General features: G+C 54.1%; 1 protein-coding gene across 8 annotated transcripts in view; it reads right to left on the minus strand.

Annotated features, from left to right (window-relative positions):
* TTC7B (tetratricopeptide repeat domain 7B) overlaps positions 1 to 17,397 on the minus strand; it is a 226,185-nt gene that overhangs the window by 26,233 nt on the left and 182,555 nt on the right. For 6 of the 8 annotated variants that reach the window (XR_005657575.1, XM_039884012.1, XM_039884013.1 and 3 more), the window contains one exon: positions 7,818 to 8,020. Coding sequence is in view for 7 of the 8 variants with exons in the window: in XM_039884012.1 (XP_039739946.1) it covers positions 7,818 to 8,020 (203 nt within the window). In the remaining variant the exon portion in view is untranslated. Of the gene's footprint in view, positions 1 to 6,260; positions 6,944 to 7,817; positions 8,021 to 17,034; positions 17,205 to 17,397 lie in introns of those variants that run through there. The other 2 variants (XM_039884014.1, XM_039884016.1) reach the window with 2 other exon arrangements.

A 17,397-nucleotide genomic window follows, 5' to 3' on the forward strand; every position in this document is an offset into this window, starting at 1 on the left:
TTGAAAATAGCACAGTCCAATGACATCTGCTCAAAATCTCTTCAGGCGAAATAGCATCCTGTGCTTGGGGGACTTCATTTGTAAAAGGGGAATAAGGACACCTGTTAAGTTCAAGTTCACTTATAGTTGCTCTTCCTTCGCCCTCCCCAATCCCACCTTGCCCACCTGCCTGCAACCGGTCTACAGGCCACTGCTGCTGCCTGAGGCAGTGCCTTCTAAGGAGCAGACAGAGCCATCAACAAATAACTCCACAGGCTCAAGGGCTTCAAGAGAGGGGGGTTAAGGGCAAAGGGACCCTTGGGGGGAGGTAGGGTGGGGTGGGAGAAATGGTGATATTTAAGCTGGGCTCTGTGACAGGCTCTGCCCTTCCTGCTGCCCAGACTGATCTCTGGTGCCTGACAAGCAGCCCTGCCCTTCAGGTCAAGGGCCCACCCCTAGCCTGGCCATGGGTTGGGGGGTCTGCCACAGAAGCCCTGGTCTGGCCCATTCGGCCTCCCACTCTGAGCCCAGAAGAGATGCTTTTGGTCTCTACCTGATAAGTCATGCCAGCTGGGGTCTCTACTCATTCCTTTCAACTCCTTTCAACCTTAAACACCTGGGTTTCGGGGTCAATAGAAACAGTCAGAAAGTAATACTTAAAATCAAAAGTACTATGCTTTTGGCCAACCATGCGCCATGACAGACGTGCACTTCAGCTCTTCCAACTGCTGAAATTTGGTCGTGCTGGATCAGAAGGAAGACGACACACACGGTCAGCTCTTTTGGAAAGAAAACGTCTCACTGTCAAAAAGATGCGGACGGGCTTCCACCACAGCTGTGCCCCAAATTATAGAGAATGACAGTAATGCTTAGAGCTAGTGCTTACGGAGCGCTATGCAGCCTGTGTCAACTCTCGTACCCTTCACAGTAACACTGGGGGTGGGGGGCACTATTATCACCTCCCTTTCACAGCCGAGAAAATGGAAGTGCGGAAGGATTAAGGACCTTATCTCAGCCCGTACAGTTGGTGACAAAGCCGGGCCTTGAACCCAGGCAAGCTAGCTCCAGCACTAGGCTCTTAACCTCTATGCCGTCCTATCATTCAAGCTACAGATTCTTCGATAACTCTACTAACATCCAATCTCAGCTTCCAGACCAGTCCTGCTCCTAAACTGCAGGGTAACCTGGGGCAGGTCGCCAAGAGCACTTTCCCTGTCAGTAAAAAAATAAATCCTCCATTTCACCTGATGTAGGGAGGACAAACACACATCAGATATGGTATGCGAGGTTTTCAGTTTTGTTGTAGAGGTTAAAGCTGTATTCGTGCCAAGTAGTAATAATTCTTGAAAGGGCCTCAAGCCATCAAAGGCTCTAAAATGCAGCGAATACCATTAAAAGGAGGGGGAGAAGGTAATACGAAGGCCAGAGACCCAGACGTCTAATAGAACGCACTAGGTTTCCGTGTGAATCCCAATTGGGGCGAGTAAAGGTATTGGAGAAACCAAGTCCTGTCCGCTTGTCAGAGAGCACGATCAATAAGCACAGGAACGCACAGGGAGGGCGGGCACATTTAAATATTTCATAAGCCTTTCTTCAAAGAAAAAAACTGTTCTCCTTAATTTTAAAAGCATTTTTTTTTTTTCATCCTGAAAGGAGATAAAATACAATCACTAGATGAAAGGGCCTTCTCACTAGACTATGGTAAAGTTTTGTTTTCTGCCAATCATTCTTTCCACATATGGAAAGAACATTGATACTTTGGATGAAAGAGACCCACTTCGAAAGATTAGCATTTGAAAGAGGAAGGGGAGCTCGGTTCTATTCCATTAGCATAATGGTATCCGGGTCCTTGTACCAGGGATCAAAGCCACCACCACCCTGCCCCCGTTCAAGACTGGTTTCTCCAAGGAAAAGATGTGTAGCCCTGTCCTGTCTGAATGCCCGGGCCCCGGGGCCCCCTTACTAGACCGATGGATAAATCAGACAGACACACAGACATTAGTCTCTGGATAACCCTGAAAAGTCCATCAACTTCAGGCTACCTCTTTTTTCCAACAGAGGCACACATTGGAAAATAGGCTGCTAAGAAAATCTGAGACACAAGCAATTTTGCCCACATCTCATTAAACACATAGACACTTTAAAAGATGGGAGCGAGAAAAACACTAAAGTTTCCTCATTTAGCAGGGCGAGCTGCCTTAGGCAAGCCTCGTTCCCGCCATCCAAACCTTCTCTGCCACCCTCCCGGCTCGCCACGCGTAACAGGATGGAGCGTTTTCCCACGGCCGACGAGCCTGCAAGCTGGAGGACCGTTTAAAGCGAGCTCTCCTCTCAACTTCGGAAGAGGCTCCGTCTCGGAGCGGTGCCATTACTCAGCCTTGCTGCGATGGCTGCTTCGGGATCGAACTTGAGAGCTGTTAAAACACCTTAAAATGTCGTGAGGATCCCTAAGACATAACCCCCTGCACCGCACGTTCGCGGTCCCCCCGCCGAACCCACCATCGAGGCGGCAGGCCGTTGCTACGTCGCAGTAAAAAGGCGCTTTTTACACAGCTGAGCCGTCCTCTCTGCCAGTCTCTGCTCCTCCCGTCCTCCCTTGGCACAGAACCGCCACCCCACTTGTAAAGTGTTTTTACACCTGACGTCACTCCAGATTCCCGACGTTTCAGGAAATACAAGATCATGGCGAAAACCCTCCGAGATGGTGCCTGAAGCCGTCTTGATTGAACTCAGGGGTTTTCGCATCTCTCAATTCATCCACAGAAGACAAACAAGCAATTTTGGGCCTTTCGTGGCCCCCACCTCCCCTGCAAAGCTTATTTTGTCATTAGATTGGCCCCTTATAGTAACATCAGTACTGCGCCCCTTCTAACCTCACCGTGGTCTCCCTTCTACAATCCCCACCCCTTCCTTCCTGCCCCCCTCTCCCCTGCAAGCTGGGGCAGGCAGGCCTCTCGGCCGCACTTCCTTGGGCGATCACCTGGGCCTAACCCATCGACGCCAAGGTCTCGCTTCCCACTCATCTTCCCTTTTCTCTGGGGAGCTCCATCTCTGGTCTTTTATCCCTACTTCCTCTGGCAGTGGAACTTACCCCCCTTCCCAGCCTTCCAGCTACCCTGCTTTGAATGGCCGGTGGCTTTCTTCCCTTTCCCGGCGTCCGCCTTGTCTCGGGAGCTTTGCCATTCGAGGGGATGGCCCCTTCCTTAGTGCTTTTATTCCCTATTTTCCCATCTCTCACATCAGCTCTGAAATGTCCTCGTCTCTGCCATCGGACTCGCCTTAGCTGAAGGCCGTCCTTCGGGCCGACACAGCAGTTCCCTCCCTCCCTCTCTCTGGGGGTCAGGTGGGGGCGGGGGGCTGGCTTCCCAGTGTCCCCGCTGCCCCCTTCCCATGCTTCTCCGGGCCCAGTCCTTCTCCAGCTCACAGTCCTCTTCAAAGCTGCTCGGGGCGCACCTGCCTCTCTCTCTCCACGAGCTGTCCACCACGCCAAGCCCTGTGTCCACCACGCCAAGCCCTGCCGACCCTGCCGTCTGGTTTTGTCCCACATCTTTTCTCAACCTGTCGAGTGGACTGGAGAGAGAGAGACCTGAGCATCCTGCTAACGCGCTCTCGGGTAAATTTATTTGTCGGCGGTACTTTCCCCTTCCTGCCTCATCCACTCCCCTCCGTGCGGCCTCCCTGGAGCCCGTCCACGCTCCTCTCTCTCTTCTCGAAGGTCCCGGTCCTCTCTTACCCGCGCATCTCAATGCATCGCTCTCAAAAGCCCAGGCTGACGTCACCAGAAGGCGAGCGGATGTCCCTGTTCGCAGAGCCTGTCCTGGCACTTCTGTCCTCGGCTACCCTGAGTCTCCGTGCCTGTCCTTGGCCTGGGCAGTACGGCTTGGGGATGCCACTCCTCGGCCCTCAGTCCAGGGCGAGCCCCATTTCCCTCCTCTGCCCCTACCCCCAGATCACAGAATAACCGGTGGGAAAAAGGTTGCTCCCCGTTTCATGAATTCATTTTGGGTACTGGGAGCGAAAGGCTTTTAAACATAGCACTCAAATGTATGTAAATTTATACACTTATGCAAAAATGATATGAAAATACGCCTTAAGATTTTCTGAGAAAAGTCTGATCAGTCTATGAATTCCTCCCCGTCCACAACACTGCTTTGTAATTCCCACCCCTTCAGCGCGCTGCGCCCTTAATATCTGCCCACACTCAGCTCTCTCTCTGCCTCTCGTCCTGTGCTAACTCATTATTAGTACTGAACACATTACTTTTCTTCTCTCTTCTCTCTATATGTGAATTTAAACACATACACAACTATTAAAAAACTGACAGCTTTCGCTGAGGTTTAATTTACGTTTCTTTTCAGCAAGTCTGACCTTCTATTAACGTTAATAAATGCCATCTGCCTCCGAGTCATTATTGCTTTTTCACGTTATTAATGTGTTTGCATTTCTGCTGAAGTCACGCCTCTCTTCCAAGCTGAGTCAGGTGATCTGGCACATGCTGCCACTTACGACCCCCAGAAGTTAACAAATCATTGTTCTTTATGGAACAAGCCCGAGCTCCCGACTGTTCACAGCTCTCTGCTGTCACCATCAGCCACCTAGTCTCCAGCTGGAACAGACACCGTGGCTTCCCTCCCTCCAACTGTGCCTCCAGCTTCTCTCCTCCCGAGAGCTCCAGTGCTGACGCAGACACACTTCCCCCAACTCTGGGCTTTTCGAGGAACCACGATCCTCCTGCAGTTCCCTTCCCTGGAACCTCTTTGGTTGGTTCCTTGGTGGTCTCTCATGCTCATGTTCTGCAAACTCCTTCTAGCCTCGCCCTTCTGAGCCTCACCCTTCTGAACTGGGGGCAGGGGGTCCTGGCCCACCCCTCACTTACACACTCCTCTATTCCTGAGTGCCAGGCGAGTGTCAACGCTCATCTCCATTCCTGCCTCCCTCTGCCACTTTGAGGACAACGCTCATCTCCGTTCCTGCCTCCCTCTGCCACTTTGAGTCTAGAGCCCTGGCCCTTTCCTAGGCCTTGACCTGGTAAAAAGACAGCGCGTGATGTTCCTGCTGAGCCTTCTTCATTGAGGGGTTTACAGACCAGTCTGAGGGTAGAGCAGGGTCTTTTGTGACTCAGTATGAGATTTTCAGTTCCTGTGCTTAATTTGTGTCTGGTGCTAACATGATACCCATCTATATCGCTGAGGAAACTGAGGCACGAAGAGGGTGAGTAACTTGCCCCAAGTCCTAGAGCTACTTACTGAGTGACAGAACTGGGATCCCAGTCCAGGCCGCTCTGGCCTAGGGCATCCTCCTTAGCCTCAGAGCGTGTGCAAGGCCATCTGCCTCCCTCCCTCCACCCAGAGCCATAGAGACACAGCTTGCCTGTGTAGCTTGGCAGGAAGGCAGGAGAGGGCTGGGTGGCCTGGGGCTCCAGGGGCTGCCTTTCCAGAGCACCAGGAGGTCTTGCACTACCTGTGGGGCTCCTGCCAGGTGTGGGGTGGGCTGTGTGTGGGGGTGGGGACAGGCTGAGAAAACACAGGCCAGCATGCCTCGTTTACAAGGCCTCCAAGAAGGAATGATCCAAGCTACTCTGTGGGGGCATACTGATGATAGTGTCTAGGCAATTTCAGACTGTGAAAACCTAAACTCAAAATTCATAGGCTTGTTGGTCTCAACCTGCCTCCAGTTTGGGTAGTTTTCGAATATATTGGGATACACTGAGAAAAGTCTTAAGAGTTTATTTTATTACTATTTTCTACTGGTGAGACCTCCAGAGCGGCGAATGTTTCTGAGCCAGAGAAGGCTCAGTTATCGCCCACCATGCAGCAGGCCCTGTCACCCGGCCCCCGTTCACCAGCTCTCCTGTGCTGGGCTCTTCAGAAAGGAAAACGTCTGGCATTTGTCAGGGAGCTCAGGTGTCTTGACAGGCTCCAAAGGTGAAACAGAAAACTTTCCTGGTGCGATTTTCCTATGTGATCTTTGTCTCATGTGTTCTCTTTGGGGATGAACAAGAAATACTTCTCTGAATAATTCATAGGCCTCGAGGTAGAAGCACGTTGCCTCTTTTTAATAAAAAGGCTGGGTACATGGGGTTGATTACACCTCTTCTGTGTTGCTCTAGAAAAAGCACAGAGATCTCAAAAGCTCTTACAAATCCCTCTTACAATATGAGACGAAAATTAAAAGCCATGTAATACTTTTAATCAAACTAATGTTTCGCTAATATGTAAAATTATAAAGCCGTATTGAGCTACAAAACACTTATAAAAGGAAGCTGAAAAAAATTAAGTCACTCTAATTATTATAAGGTCAGATTTATTTTTAAAACGGAAAATGATTGTTGTCAGCTTTCTATTTAATGAGCACCTACTTAGGTGCCCGGAGCTCTGCCGGGCTTGTTACGTAAATTATGTCATTCATTTCTCACAAATGAACTGGGTAAGTCACAGTCCAATGCACAGAAACACCAAGGGTGCTGGAGGTCAAGCGATAAGGCGAAGGTTTCCCAGGCGCAGGGACTGGGGCTGAGTTCAAACCCAGGCCTGACCTGGAAGCATAACGCTTGGTACCTGGGCATTCTCCTGCTGAGAGCCGCTGGTTACTGCTCAGCAGCTGCTACATTTTGTAATGTTACTATGAGAAACGGCAAGAGAGCGAAGGCTTTGGGGTCCTTCAGAGAAGATTTTACTTATTAGTTACAAAACCATCTTAGCACTGGACGGAAACTTACTGCCCATCTCGCTGAATGTTTTCATTTTACAGCAAGGAAACTGAGTGCAGAGAGCGTACGGGCTTTTCCCAAAGCTAAAGAGCGAGCGAGCGACACCACCAGGGCCAGGACTCTGTCCCTGGACTCCTTGTCCAGTGCTCGATTCCCATACCACACACCCGATTATGGAGGCTGGGCTCCCAAGGGAAGTTGACAGCGGGGCACCTCTGCTTCCCTGTGGTTCACTACGTCACAGATGTCCTGCCGCTATGAACGAAATAAAGATTCAGAACCCAAGCCCGGCACGCGGGCCCCGAGAAAGCAACACCGCTTCCCACCAGCTCCTTGGACCGGGTTAACGTGCGCGTTTCAGTTCAGACTCTCACAGGAAGGTAACAGCAGGCTGATGGCGTGTGCAGCAGCTCAGTGTATGTCCTTGACAGAGGCGATCCCCTGGAGTGGCAGGCCTGCTCCCCGAACCGGCAGTCGGGTGGCTAACTCCAAGGCAAGGGAGAGAGGGAGCAGTGGGGCCACCCGAGGCTTCTGGCCTGGGCGTCCAGAAGAGGGACGTGCGCAGTTCTGCAGAGCTACCACGCCACACAGTGTGGGGACAGGGGTGACTTACCTGAGTCCTCTCGGTGTGATAAGACCTGCCCTCCCCACCCCTGCCGCCACTATCCACTGGAGTCTCTGGCTCCCTCAAGGTAAGAGAGCTCCCCAGTTTTTAAAGTGCTCTCACTTTTGTATTGAAGTTTCCTTGGGGTACGGGTGGACGCACCCCAAGGTGACTGCTACAAGCAGAACACAGATCAAGATGACAATGACAGTGCCCAGGGCCACAAGAATATCTTTATGAAACCCGGAACCACAGGGTGGATCGGACTGCTGACTCAGACTCTCCGCTCACCGCACGGGACCACTGGGTAGGGCTGCGAAGCCTGAGCCTGCCAACTTTTAAGGGCTCCATTTATATAAACTAGAGCAGGAACGGTGCCCGCCGGCTCTGTGCACTGTGACAGCCTGGCCAGCTAACTGCATCTGGCCTTTGGAACCCGAACAGGATTTGAGGGTCATGAGCTACCTGCTGCTTCCAAGGGGAGGTTGATGTAAGAGTGGGGGTCCCGCCGGCTGTCGCACTCACCAGTCGCTGCATGCTCTTCACGTGGGTGGGGCTGATGGATAAGGCTTCTTCGTACCACCGTCGGGCTTCGTCGATGTTTCCTCGGAGCTCGGCAACCTGGCCACGCATGTACAGGACATTGTGGGACATTGGGAAGAGGTTGGCAGCTTCCTGGGTACAGGCTGTGGCTTCTGCAGGCTTCCCGATGCCGATGTACACTTCAGCTGTGGGGAAGAGAGCAGAGGCAGATGCTTTCCTGGTTCACTGCCCTTCAGAGGCCCTGCGGACGGCTGTGACTCTGGTTGGGGACATTATATTCCCCCCATGGGAGTCTGGCAGGGGCCCATTTGGAATATGCAGGAACCAGAGCCAGCCAGGCCCCCATCCGGAGTGGAAGCAACTGCAGACTGACAGTCCCTCACACCCACTGTTACGCAGGGACTTGAGTCATTCTTACTGTGAGGCTCGGAAGGGGACAAATGTTACCACCACCGAGGGGGGAGTGAGGCCTGCCTGGGGGCCCCCCAGGGACATTCGCCCTCAGGGCCCACCTAGAATACCTTGACACCTGCCCTTAGCTCTGACAGTCTGACAGCCACAGAGAAAGGGCCAGAACAAGCTGAAGGATAAGCGAACTAAAGGTCGCAGCCCCTCACAGGGCAGTGGCTTTGTCCTCTGGCCTGTTCTCCTGATGCCAGCAAGTGTGACAAGGGCAGCGGGCTGTGGCTTACACGCTTATGGGTGTGAAATGAAGTGGCTGCTCCATCAGACCCTGCGCTCCAACCCGGGAAAGTCACTGCACCCTGGAGACTACTGACTGCATAATGTCAACAAAGCCCTTTGAAAAAGCAAGCTGTCACTTTAAAAAAAAAAAAGCAGGAAAATGACCTTTCCCCCAGTCTCAGGCCTCAACTCTTCCAAGGCTACGTGGAGGCTCGCGAATTGCTCTGCAGCTTTGGCCTCCCTGAAAGAGCCCATTGCGCATGTCCAGGTGCCGTCTGTCTGCCTCTCGGGCACACGCGAGTGCCCTCTTCCCCTGAGGGCCTGTGATCATGGCATCGCCACCTCTCCAGTGCTGAGCCTGTGTCTTCCAGGACACCGGTTCCTCTCTCCGCTCCTTAGACCACTGCCCAAGGCCCTACTCAGGTGGCCACTGTGCGCTGGGCCCTCTGGCCTCTTCTCCTACCTCAGGGCCAGCCCCTTCCTCATTGGTCCTGGCCTTGACCACTGGCCTCCACCTCGGCGGTCAAAGGTGTTTGCACTTGTTACTTATGTGTATATTAATATACTGCGTAAAATATAATGTACACAAAAATAGAAATGGTAGAAGGGATACAAAGAAATAGGAAAGCTTGTGATTTTTCTCCAGCACCTAATGAGTTGTATCCTAAAGGCCAAGCCTTGAGCCGCTCGCCTCCTGCTACCTGTTCCACACAGTGGCTGCCATACCAGCTCGAGGCAAAGCTCCGGTTGGGTCGTCTGCCTGCAGAGAAACGCTCCTTCCTTGAGGCCTTCCTGCGGTTCCCCGGCCTTCAGCACGACCATCCTCTCCCTGCTTTCTTTTCCTGCCTATGCCAAGTGACAGGTTACTGTCCCTCTAGCACGTAAGCCATACGCCACATGAGGGCAGGGACTGTGTCTGTGCTGCTCACAGCCCAGTCCCCAGTGACTAGAACAGCGCGAGGCACCCAGCGGGAGATCAGGAAATAGTTGCTGAATGAACGAATGATAACAGTAACAGTAACAGCTTCTAACATTCATTCAACAGGTGCTTTGTGCCAGGAAGTGCTTTCATTTCTCCTTTTATCTGCAAAGGGATCCTATAGGTACCATTATTTTATCCCATTATACAGACAAGGAAACTGAGGCACAGAGAGGCTGAGCAACTTGTCCAAGGCCCCAGGGCAAGTCAGGGGCAGAGCCTGGCTTGGAGCCTGCACTGTCAGCCTCTGCAGAGAACAATCTCCCCCACGGTAACACCCAGATCCCTGTGCCTGGCATTTGGGGCCCTTGGTGACCGGCTCCCCGACCCTCACTGCTCCCTGCACCCCCGGCTCTCTACGGCCGGCAAGCACGGCTGTTTCCACGCACACTCTGGCTCACTCTCTTGTGACGCCGTCACCCCCCCACACCTTTCTCGGTCTAGCTCGATCCCCACTGCTCCCGGGGGGCGGCCATCTCTGACTCCATCTCTCCCGTCAGAGGGGAGCTCAGCCTCTGCGCCGCTCTGTGGCTGTGCCCCTGGCATGTTTTTGTGAGGGTCATGGGTCTACTCCTGACGTCAAGCTCTGCTGTGGACCCATCATTCTCTCCGACCCCCCACCTCCGGCTTCAAGCCCGGAGACTGGAAAAGGGCAGGGGGTGTCACACGGTCGTAGTCTGACTTTGTGGCCTCGACCCGCCCGGATGCCTCCTCTCCTCCGCACTCTCACTTTGTGGGTGACCACGGTCACACCAGCGATGACGACTCAGGCCAAGAGAAAGCCCTGGAGACCGTGGCAGGTCCTCGGCAGCACGGGAATGACGGGCTGGGCCCAGGCCTGCAGGGCGGCCGGAGTGCCTCTCAGCCGTGGGGACTCAGGCAATTCAAACACACCTCACCGAGCCTCACAGGTGGCCATGCGGGCACCATGCCTGCCTCATCTGCTCTGAGGACTCAGCTCACCTGGTCCTTACTGAGCACGCACTACACACGGGGCTCTACGGGAACCGAGATGGCGTCGCTGCCCTTCGGGTCTGGCCCAGGCAAAGCCCGCCCTCCTGGGAGACAAACAGCCTCGTAAGGACGCCGCGGGCCGGCTGACGTCTCTCAGTAGCGCGATTCTCTCCAGGCCCTTTGCCAGGAGGAGGCAGGTGTGCGCCCGCGGCGTGACAGAGACGTGGGGGACGCGCAGAAGGCCCCTCTCCCTGTCCCCTCGCTCCTCACTTGCTTCCGTCTCCATTATGTACCTTTCCAGAAATCCCCAGGGCCTAGGGCTGTCTGCGGGTGGCTAAGACACGCCAGGCCTCTCCTTCTAGATCACTCTGGGAAAAAGGCCAACTTGAGAGAGTGGAGATTAAATGCTTCCAGAGTTTTTGTAACGAGACTCAAGCATGGACGGGGGTGGGGGCTTAAACACCAGCACGACATGCCCACGTAAGTCCTGTTGTATGAGGCCCCCCGTGAGACCCCGTATCTTACTGACCAGCGTGTCTCTGTTGGCCACAGGTCTGAGCTACTGCTCCCCTCACATGAAGAGCACGTGGAAGACGAAGCGGAGCTGACTCATGCTCATGAAGGCAGGAGAAAGGTCCAGGCCTCCAAGGACTCCTTTTCGGCGGCACAGAAGTTGTAGGAGGAAACCCGTGTCACCGATGAGGCAGATGTGGCAGACGAATGCGTGGCCCAGGCTGCTCCCGAGTCCCTCCGTTTTAAGCTCAAACGGAAGGACACAGGGCATAACGTACTGGTGTGATTTTTAAACCGTTTCCCCTGGTGGGGCCTCTTTTCTCTAAAGAGATCTCAAGAGTGGGCAGCTTTCCTCCCGCCTTCGTTTGGCCCCCTCTCCCGGTCTCTGAGGCACTGCTGGGGACCTCAGGGTTCTAGGGTACCCAGACTGTAAGCCATAGAGTCCTGAGAACACTGAGATTCGGTTCCTGCGCCTGGGCCTTGTGTGTGGCCTGGGGCGAAGCCGTCCACTCCTCTGGGCCTGTTCACCGTCAGAGGGAAGGCGGATGCCGGCCCACATCTCTCCTAGGGCAGCAGTGAGGATCGGCCCGGAGAATGGGCGCCGGGAGCCCAGGGTGGGTGAAAAGGGTGAGGGCAGTGCTCAGGGGAGCTTCGCCCTCTTCGAGACTCAGCGTGAGGAAGCTAAGGTGCCAAGAGGTAAAACGACTCACTGAGCCCCGCAGCTCTATCTGGCCGAGGTAGTGCGTTGGGGAGACGCAGGTCTGGCCCTTCCGTTTTACCAGGACTTCTGAGACGATGGCTCAGAATACAGGTGCGCCTCGGAGACACAGCGGGTTGGGTCTCGCACTGCTGCAACAAAGTCGATATCGCAGTAAAGCGAGTATCGCAGTCAAGTGAGTCGTGTCCATTGTTTTTGGCTTCCCAGCGCATAGAAAAATGACGTAGTCTATTCCTGTGCAGTTATGTCTAAAGATGTACATATGTTAATTAAAAAATACGTTATCGCTAAAAAATGCTAACCATCATCTGAGCCTTCATTACAGTCGTTTGGCTGGTGGAGGGTCTTACCTTCGACCCGCAAAGGGAGCAAAGTCTAAGAAGAGCGAGGAGGCGAGGTAGGCCTGTAGTCGGTCATTCCCTACAGTCACACGAGCATGTGGCATCTTAATGGGGGCGCAAAGTCTAAGGCTCCAGGGGTGAAACCTTCGAGGTGGGGTTTCGGACATCAATCAAGTCGTTCGAGATGGGGTTGGGGGAGAATGGGCAAAGGACTACCTGGACATCCCCAGAGGGACCTTCTCGCCCAGGCACACACTGGTCCCCTGGACTATAGTGAGGCCATGCAGGCGGTTACTCTGAGCTTTCACTGCTTGGGAAGCCTGCCTTCCCAGGGGTCCACAGCTCAAACGAGGACCCATGTCTCCCCAGCAAAGGGTTTCACAAACGTCTATCCCTGATCCCACAGGGTGAGCAGCTCCATCCTCTGCATTCCCATAGCACCTTGTGTAATCTGTATCAGCCCCTAGACAAATCATCTTTGCTAGGGGACCCTTCGATCTTGCTTCTTGTTTCTGTCAGGTGCCCATCTGCCACAGCCACACACCTGACCCTCCCCTCCCCCAGGTCCCATCGGACTGATGCATCTGGGAGAACGACTTGGGCTTGCTCGCGGTGGCCTCAGGGCTCTCTCCCTCCAATGCCCTGTCCCTTGTCCCCTGCATTCTCAGCATGACATTGGGCTCACCCCTCTGCAGCAGGAGGTCAGCAATTTGGGATGAGTGAATTCACCTCAGCTGCGATGCGTTAGGGAGCCCGACTGAGACCACAAGTCGAGCCACATTCTCCGAGGTAGCCTCCCTGGTCACAAAGCCGCGAGTCTGAAGTGCATCGGCCTCCTCTGTCTATTTCTTATTTGGTTCAGAACTCGGGCGGTAAAGAGAGGAGTATTATTTATACTTCCCCCAAAATAAGATCAGTTACCATCTTCTCCCACTAAAACCACAAGCGACTCCCAGCCATGACCGTCTCTGCATCTCAGCACAGGCTCCAGCACTCAGTAGGTGCTCCCGACAAGTTTGTAGATGAATGAACACTGACTGAGGATCAGAGCAGGGCAAGCATCTCTGTGGCCCAGGTCAGTGAAGAAAGTCAGAGGCCAGAGAAGCAACAGCAAATGAAGTTTCCCTGACCCTTTCAGTTACAAAAACAAACAAACGAAGGGACTTGAGATCTTATTAGGTGATATAAGCTCTGGATGGTGGGAACAGCGACGCAGAGGGAAGCTGCTCTGGGAACTTAGAGCCAGTCAGCCCCCAACAGGAACCAACTTTAGGGCCCCCTGCTGCAGGGCGGGCTCTGAAAGGTCACTCTCCGAAGAGGTCATGGGATGAAGGTTCTGTCCTGCTTGCTGGCAGCTGGCAGAGTCTAACCAAAGGTAAGGGGATTTTCAGGGTCGCGGACATTTCTACCTCATTCTGAGAGCTCAGCCTCTAAGCGCTGGTTGTCCTCTGTGGAATTCTTTGGTTTGTCCTTGTCACTGGGTTACTATGAGAAATGCTGCCAATAAACTCCCTCCTCTGCTCGCAAGGCTTCAGCGGGTCCGTCCTGCAGGTGAATGTAACCCACATGCTTTTGCTTAGCATTCACGGTTAGGGCCCCGCCGCCTTTCCACATCCCGCTCTCTCTGTTCAATTCACGGTCTCAGCTCCACACTTCTGCTGCTGCTGTTCCCTCTGCCCCAAATGCCTTCCCCGAATCGCCATCCTCTCACCCTGGGCTCTGCCAAAGCCCACTCTGCATTTGCTTTCCCCGGCCGATCCGGGGTAAAGCATCTCTCCGCCTCCCTGTGTGTGCTCAAGGAAGTCCCTCACCTCAGTCTGCCTTGCACTACAGTGACCCGTGTGTGTGCCGACCTTCCCACTAGAGGCCATGCTCCTGGGGGGCCGGGATCAAGTCGCGCCCCCCACCCCTCTGCATTGCACCACGCTCCTACCTGCCCTGCACAGAGGGCTTTCTGAAAGTTATTGCTAAACCGAACTAACGGTGGGATCTGAATTGGGCTGAGCTATGCTGTGAAGGTCCGACGACTCTTTCTTCGCCCCGGTGAGGAGGTGTTCCTGACTGGGGGGCTTCAGCTGTGAAGTTGAAAACTGGCCCCCAATACATATGCCCAGGCTCACGGCGTGCAGACTATGCACTGTGGAAAGGTGCAGGCAGAGCAGACTGGAATCCAGCCTGGACCCCGCTAGCAGGCTGGGCACCGGCCACAGGGCTGCGTCTGTCCCAAGAATGTTCTTTTTTCTCACCAAGGTGCCTTTGGCTAGCCACGCCTGCTCCCTCGGGGGCTCAGTCTGCTCAGCGGAACACCCTTTCTATGTTCGAGGCAGCCCAAGGGCTGTACACACTGTGGTGCTGTCACATCTGCCACTCCACCTGAGGTCTGGCAGACAGGAAGGAAAGACTTGTGGCCAATCAGGTCCCTCCAGTCTTGTAGGCCAGGCCTATAGGTGAGTAGCGGGGGAGCTCGGCTAGCAGACTCCCTGACTCCTCAAAACCATTTCCTTTACCCCAAACCCTGCTTCTCTAAAGGGGGGAGTGTGCTTGGGAAATAAGCCTTAGCAACTTGGTTCTGGTCCCCAGAGGGAACGCAGGTATCTGCCAGGAGTGACAGGGCCTCTCCGAGCACACTTCCTGTGTCTTCATGAATTGGCTCTTTCATATAAAAATCGGCACATGGGCCAAAGAGGAAAGGGGTCACGTGCGCCCACGAGTATCCTGTCATCAAGGCCTGGGGGAGGACTTCACCCTTGTCGACTCTCACTGGAATTGTTCTTTGTTTGGGGACCTTGGAAGTCAAAATAAGAGCAGTGATTTTGTCTTCATGCATTGGTCCTACCTCAAGCTTCTCTGGGCCAGGCCCAAAACTGGGGGCCTGTGGTCCCTAAAAGGAACAGAGCCTAAGTCCTGTCCTCACAGAGGGCCTGGGCAATGCCTCCGTCAGGGTCTTGGCTGCAAGACTGACATTTGTTTCGGGGTTTGCAAATGGGTGTGTTAATCTGGGCAGAGTGATCCCCTCCCCAGGGGCTCGGTGGGATGGTGAGACTAGCTCCTCGTCCTCTCGCTGCATTTGGGATACACTTTATCCCTTCCCAGGCCTTGGCCCAGCTGTTCGCCTGACTCCTCAAACCTTTCCCACAGCACCCCACCCCCTTGGCTGACCTCAAGTCATCATCCAAAGAGAAAATAAAAGCCAGCTGAGCTGACCTCAAGCCTCTTCTCGCCACCAAACCCACAAGCCCATCGTTGTCCTTGGCACCCGTTCCCCTTGCCCCCTTCCACAGTAACCGAGGGCCGATCCCTCTGCCTGCGCCCTGGACCCAACCACTCTCTTGCCGTCTCGAGGGATTCGTGCCTTCACGTGTCCTCTCTCTCTTCCAGATGACAAGGGTCTCAACTGTAATTTGATCATCCCCATCAGCAATCAACACACTTCATTGTCGGCCACTTTTAAAACCCTTTCCTCGACCCCACATTCCTTGGCAGCTGCCTCTCCAGCCCCCACTCTGCTCCACAGGGTTCTTCTTGCAAGGAATGCACACCTGGCCTTCTCTTCCTCGCCTGCCATCCGCTCTACAGCCCACGTCGGCATGGCTCCGTCGCTACCACTGCACCAGAACCTGTCCTGTCACAGTCGCCGGCAACTCCAGACGCCAAGCCCTCGCCTGACTGTTACAGCCTTTCCTACTGGTCCTACTCCTCGAAGACGGTGATGTTAATAGTTACTGAGTGCTTGCTGCCTGCTGAGCCCTCTCCATGCATCAGCTTGTGTCGGTGTCATAACTGGCCTCGTTCGGCAGAGGAGAGAGTACCAGGGCTCAGCGGGGTTACGAAGACCCTGCCCAGTTCGCCCTGCGGTGTAGACCCTGGTGGGACCAGGATTCCACCCGTCCACGTCCAAGATCTTTGCTCTCGATCACACTGCACGGGCTCCTTCGCACACCCCCTCGGTGGCCTCCACGTGCCTCTCCTGGTGTCCTCCCACCGGCCGACCACTCTCTTCCATTTCTTCGACCTTTCCCCTCCTTCCAGATTTTAAATGTATGTGTGGAGGGTGGGCTCGGGTCCCTGTCCCTGCCATCTCCCTCCTCCATCGACATTTTCTTCCTAGGCCTTCCCATCCCCCTCCCCATTCCCAATTTTCTATTTCTAGCCCGAGTTTGAAGTGTAGGCTCGAACATCTCCTGCCTGCCTGGCAGCGTGTCCTCAGGCACTTGACACTTCCGAGTTCAAACAGGACAGGGGGTTCCTCCCTGACCCCAAAACAGATCTCCCCCCAAGGCTTCCCATTGCAGAAAATGGAACCGCCAGTCACCCTCTGACTTGAGCCCCAAATGCAGGATCCTTCCTTGATTCTTCCTTTTCCTTCACCCCCTACATCTAATCCATCAACGAGTCCTATCGGTTCTATCTCAAAATCCACCCCAGGTGTCCACTTCCCTCCGTATCGTGGACCAGCGCTCCTGACTCATTCTGCTCTTTCTGCTCCCACTTCTGCTGCCTTCGCTTCATTCTCGATGTTTGGGGGGCGGGGTGATGTTTTAAAACCCTCGGTCTGATTCGTTTACTCTCCCGCTTGAAGTCCTTCGATAGTTTTTCAATGCTTTTAGGATTAAATGAAAAGATCAAGACCGATCCTGCCTCACTTCGGGCCATTTTATTGCTTTCTCTTTCGGCTTTAGCCCCAGGAGCCCCGCCATGTCTCCAACACTCAGCTCACGCGGCCTGCAGGCCTTGCCATGTGCGTCCCGCGCCTCCCGCCACTGTCCTGACCGAGTGCTGACCACTCCTCGCATCTCTGCTCCCAGGTGCTCGGGCCTCTGCCGGCTCCTGCTTGGGGAGACCTCTGCTGCCAGTTCTCACAGGAGCCCACCCTGCCCCCTCACGGCATGTGGCACAGTGGGATGAAATCTTCGGTCACTGTTTCGTTTTGCATCTGTAACCTGCATGAAGGGAGCTGTGGTGTCTGTCTTCATGACCACTTCTGTGCCCAGAGCATAGCTCTGATTGTGGCATGAAACCAGATGCTCAAGGACATTGGGTGCAGCCACAGTGTGGTACCCAGCCTGGGTCAGGGCTGGGGTTCTGGGGCCACACTGGCTGGGTCTGAATTCTGGCCTCGCCACTTACTAGCCATGTAAGCTTACGCAAGGGACTTGACGGCTGTGTCTCAGTTTCTTCATCTGTAAAATGAGATGAATAGGGTATTTATACCTCATAAGGCTATCGCGAGGACTAAACGAGTTAAGACATACGAAGTCCATGGACTAGTGTCTGACACGTGCACAGTCCATGATAAACGCTAGCTACCTGCAAGGTGTAGACCACTAATTACAACCCCCCAGTGCAGAAGAAGCCACAGATCTGGTGGGGATG

The sequence above is a fragment of the Pteropus medius genome, unplaced genomic scaffold (assembly GCF_902729225.1).
Source record: "Pteropus medius unplaced genomic scaffold, Ma_sr-lr_union100, whole genome shotgun sequence".
In the NCBI taxonomy this organism is placed as follows: domain Eukaryota; kingdom Metazoa; phylum Chordata; class Mammalia; order Chiroptera; family Pteropodidae; genus Pteropus; species Pteropus medius.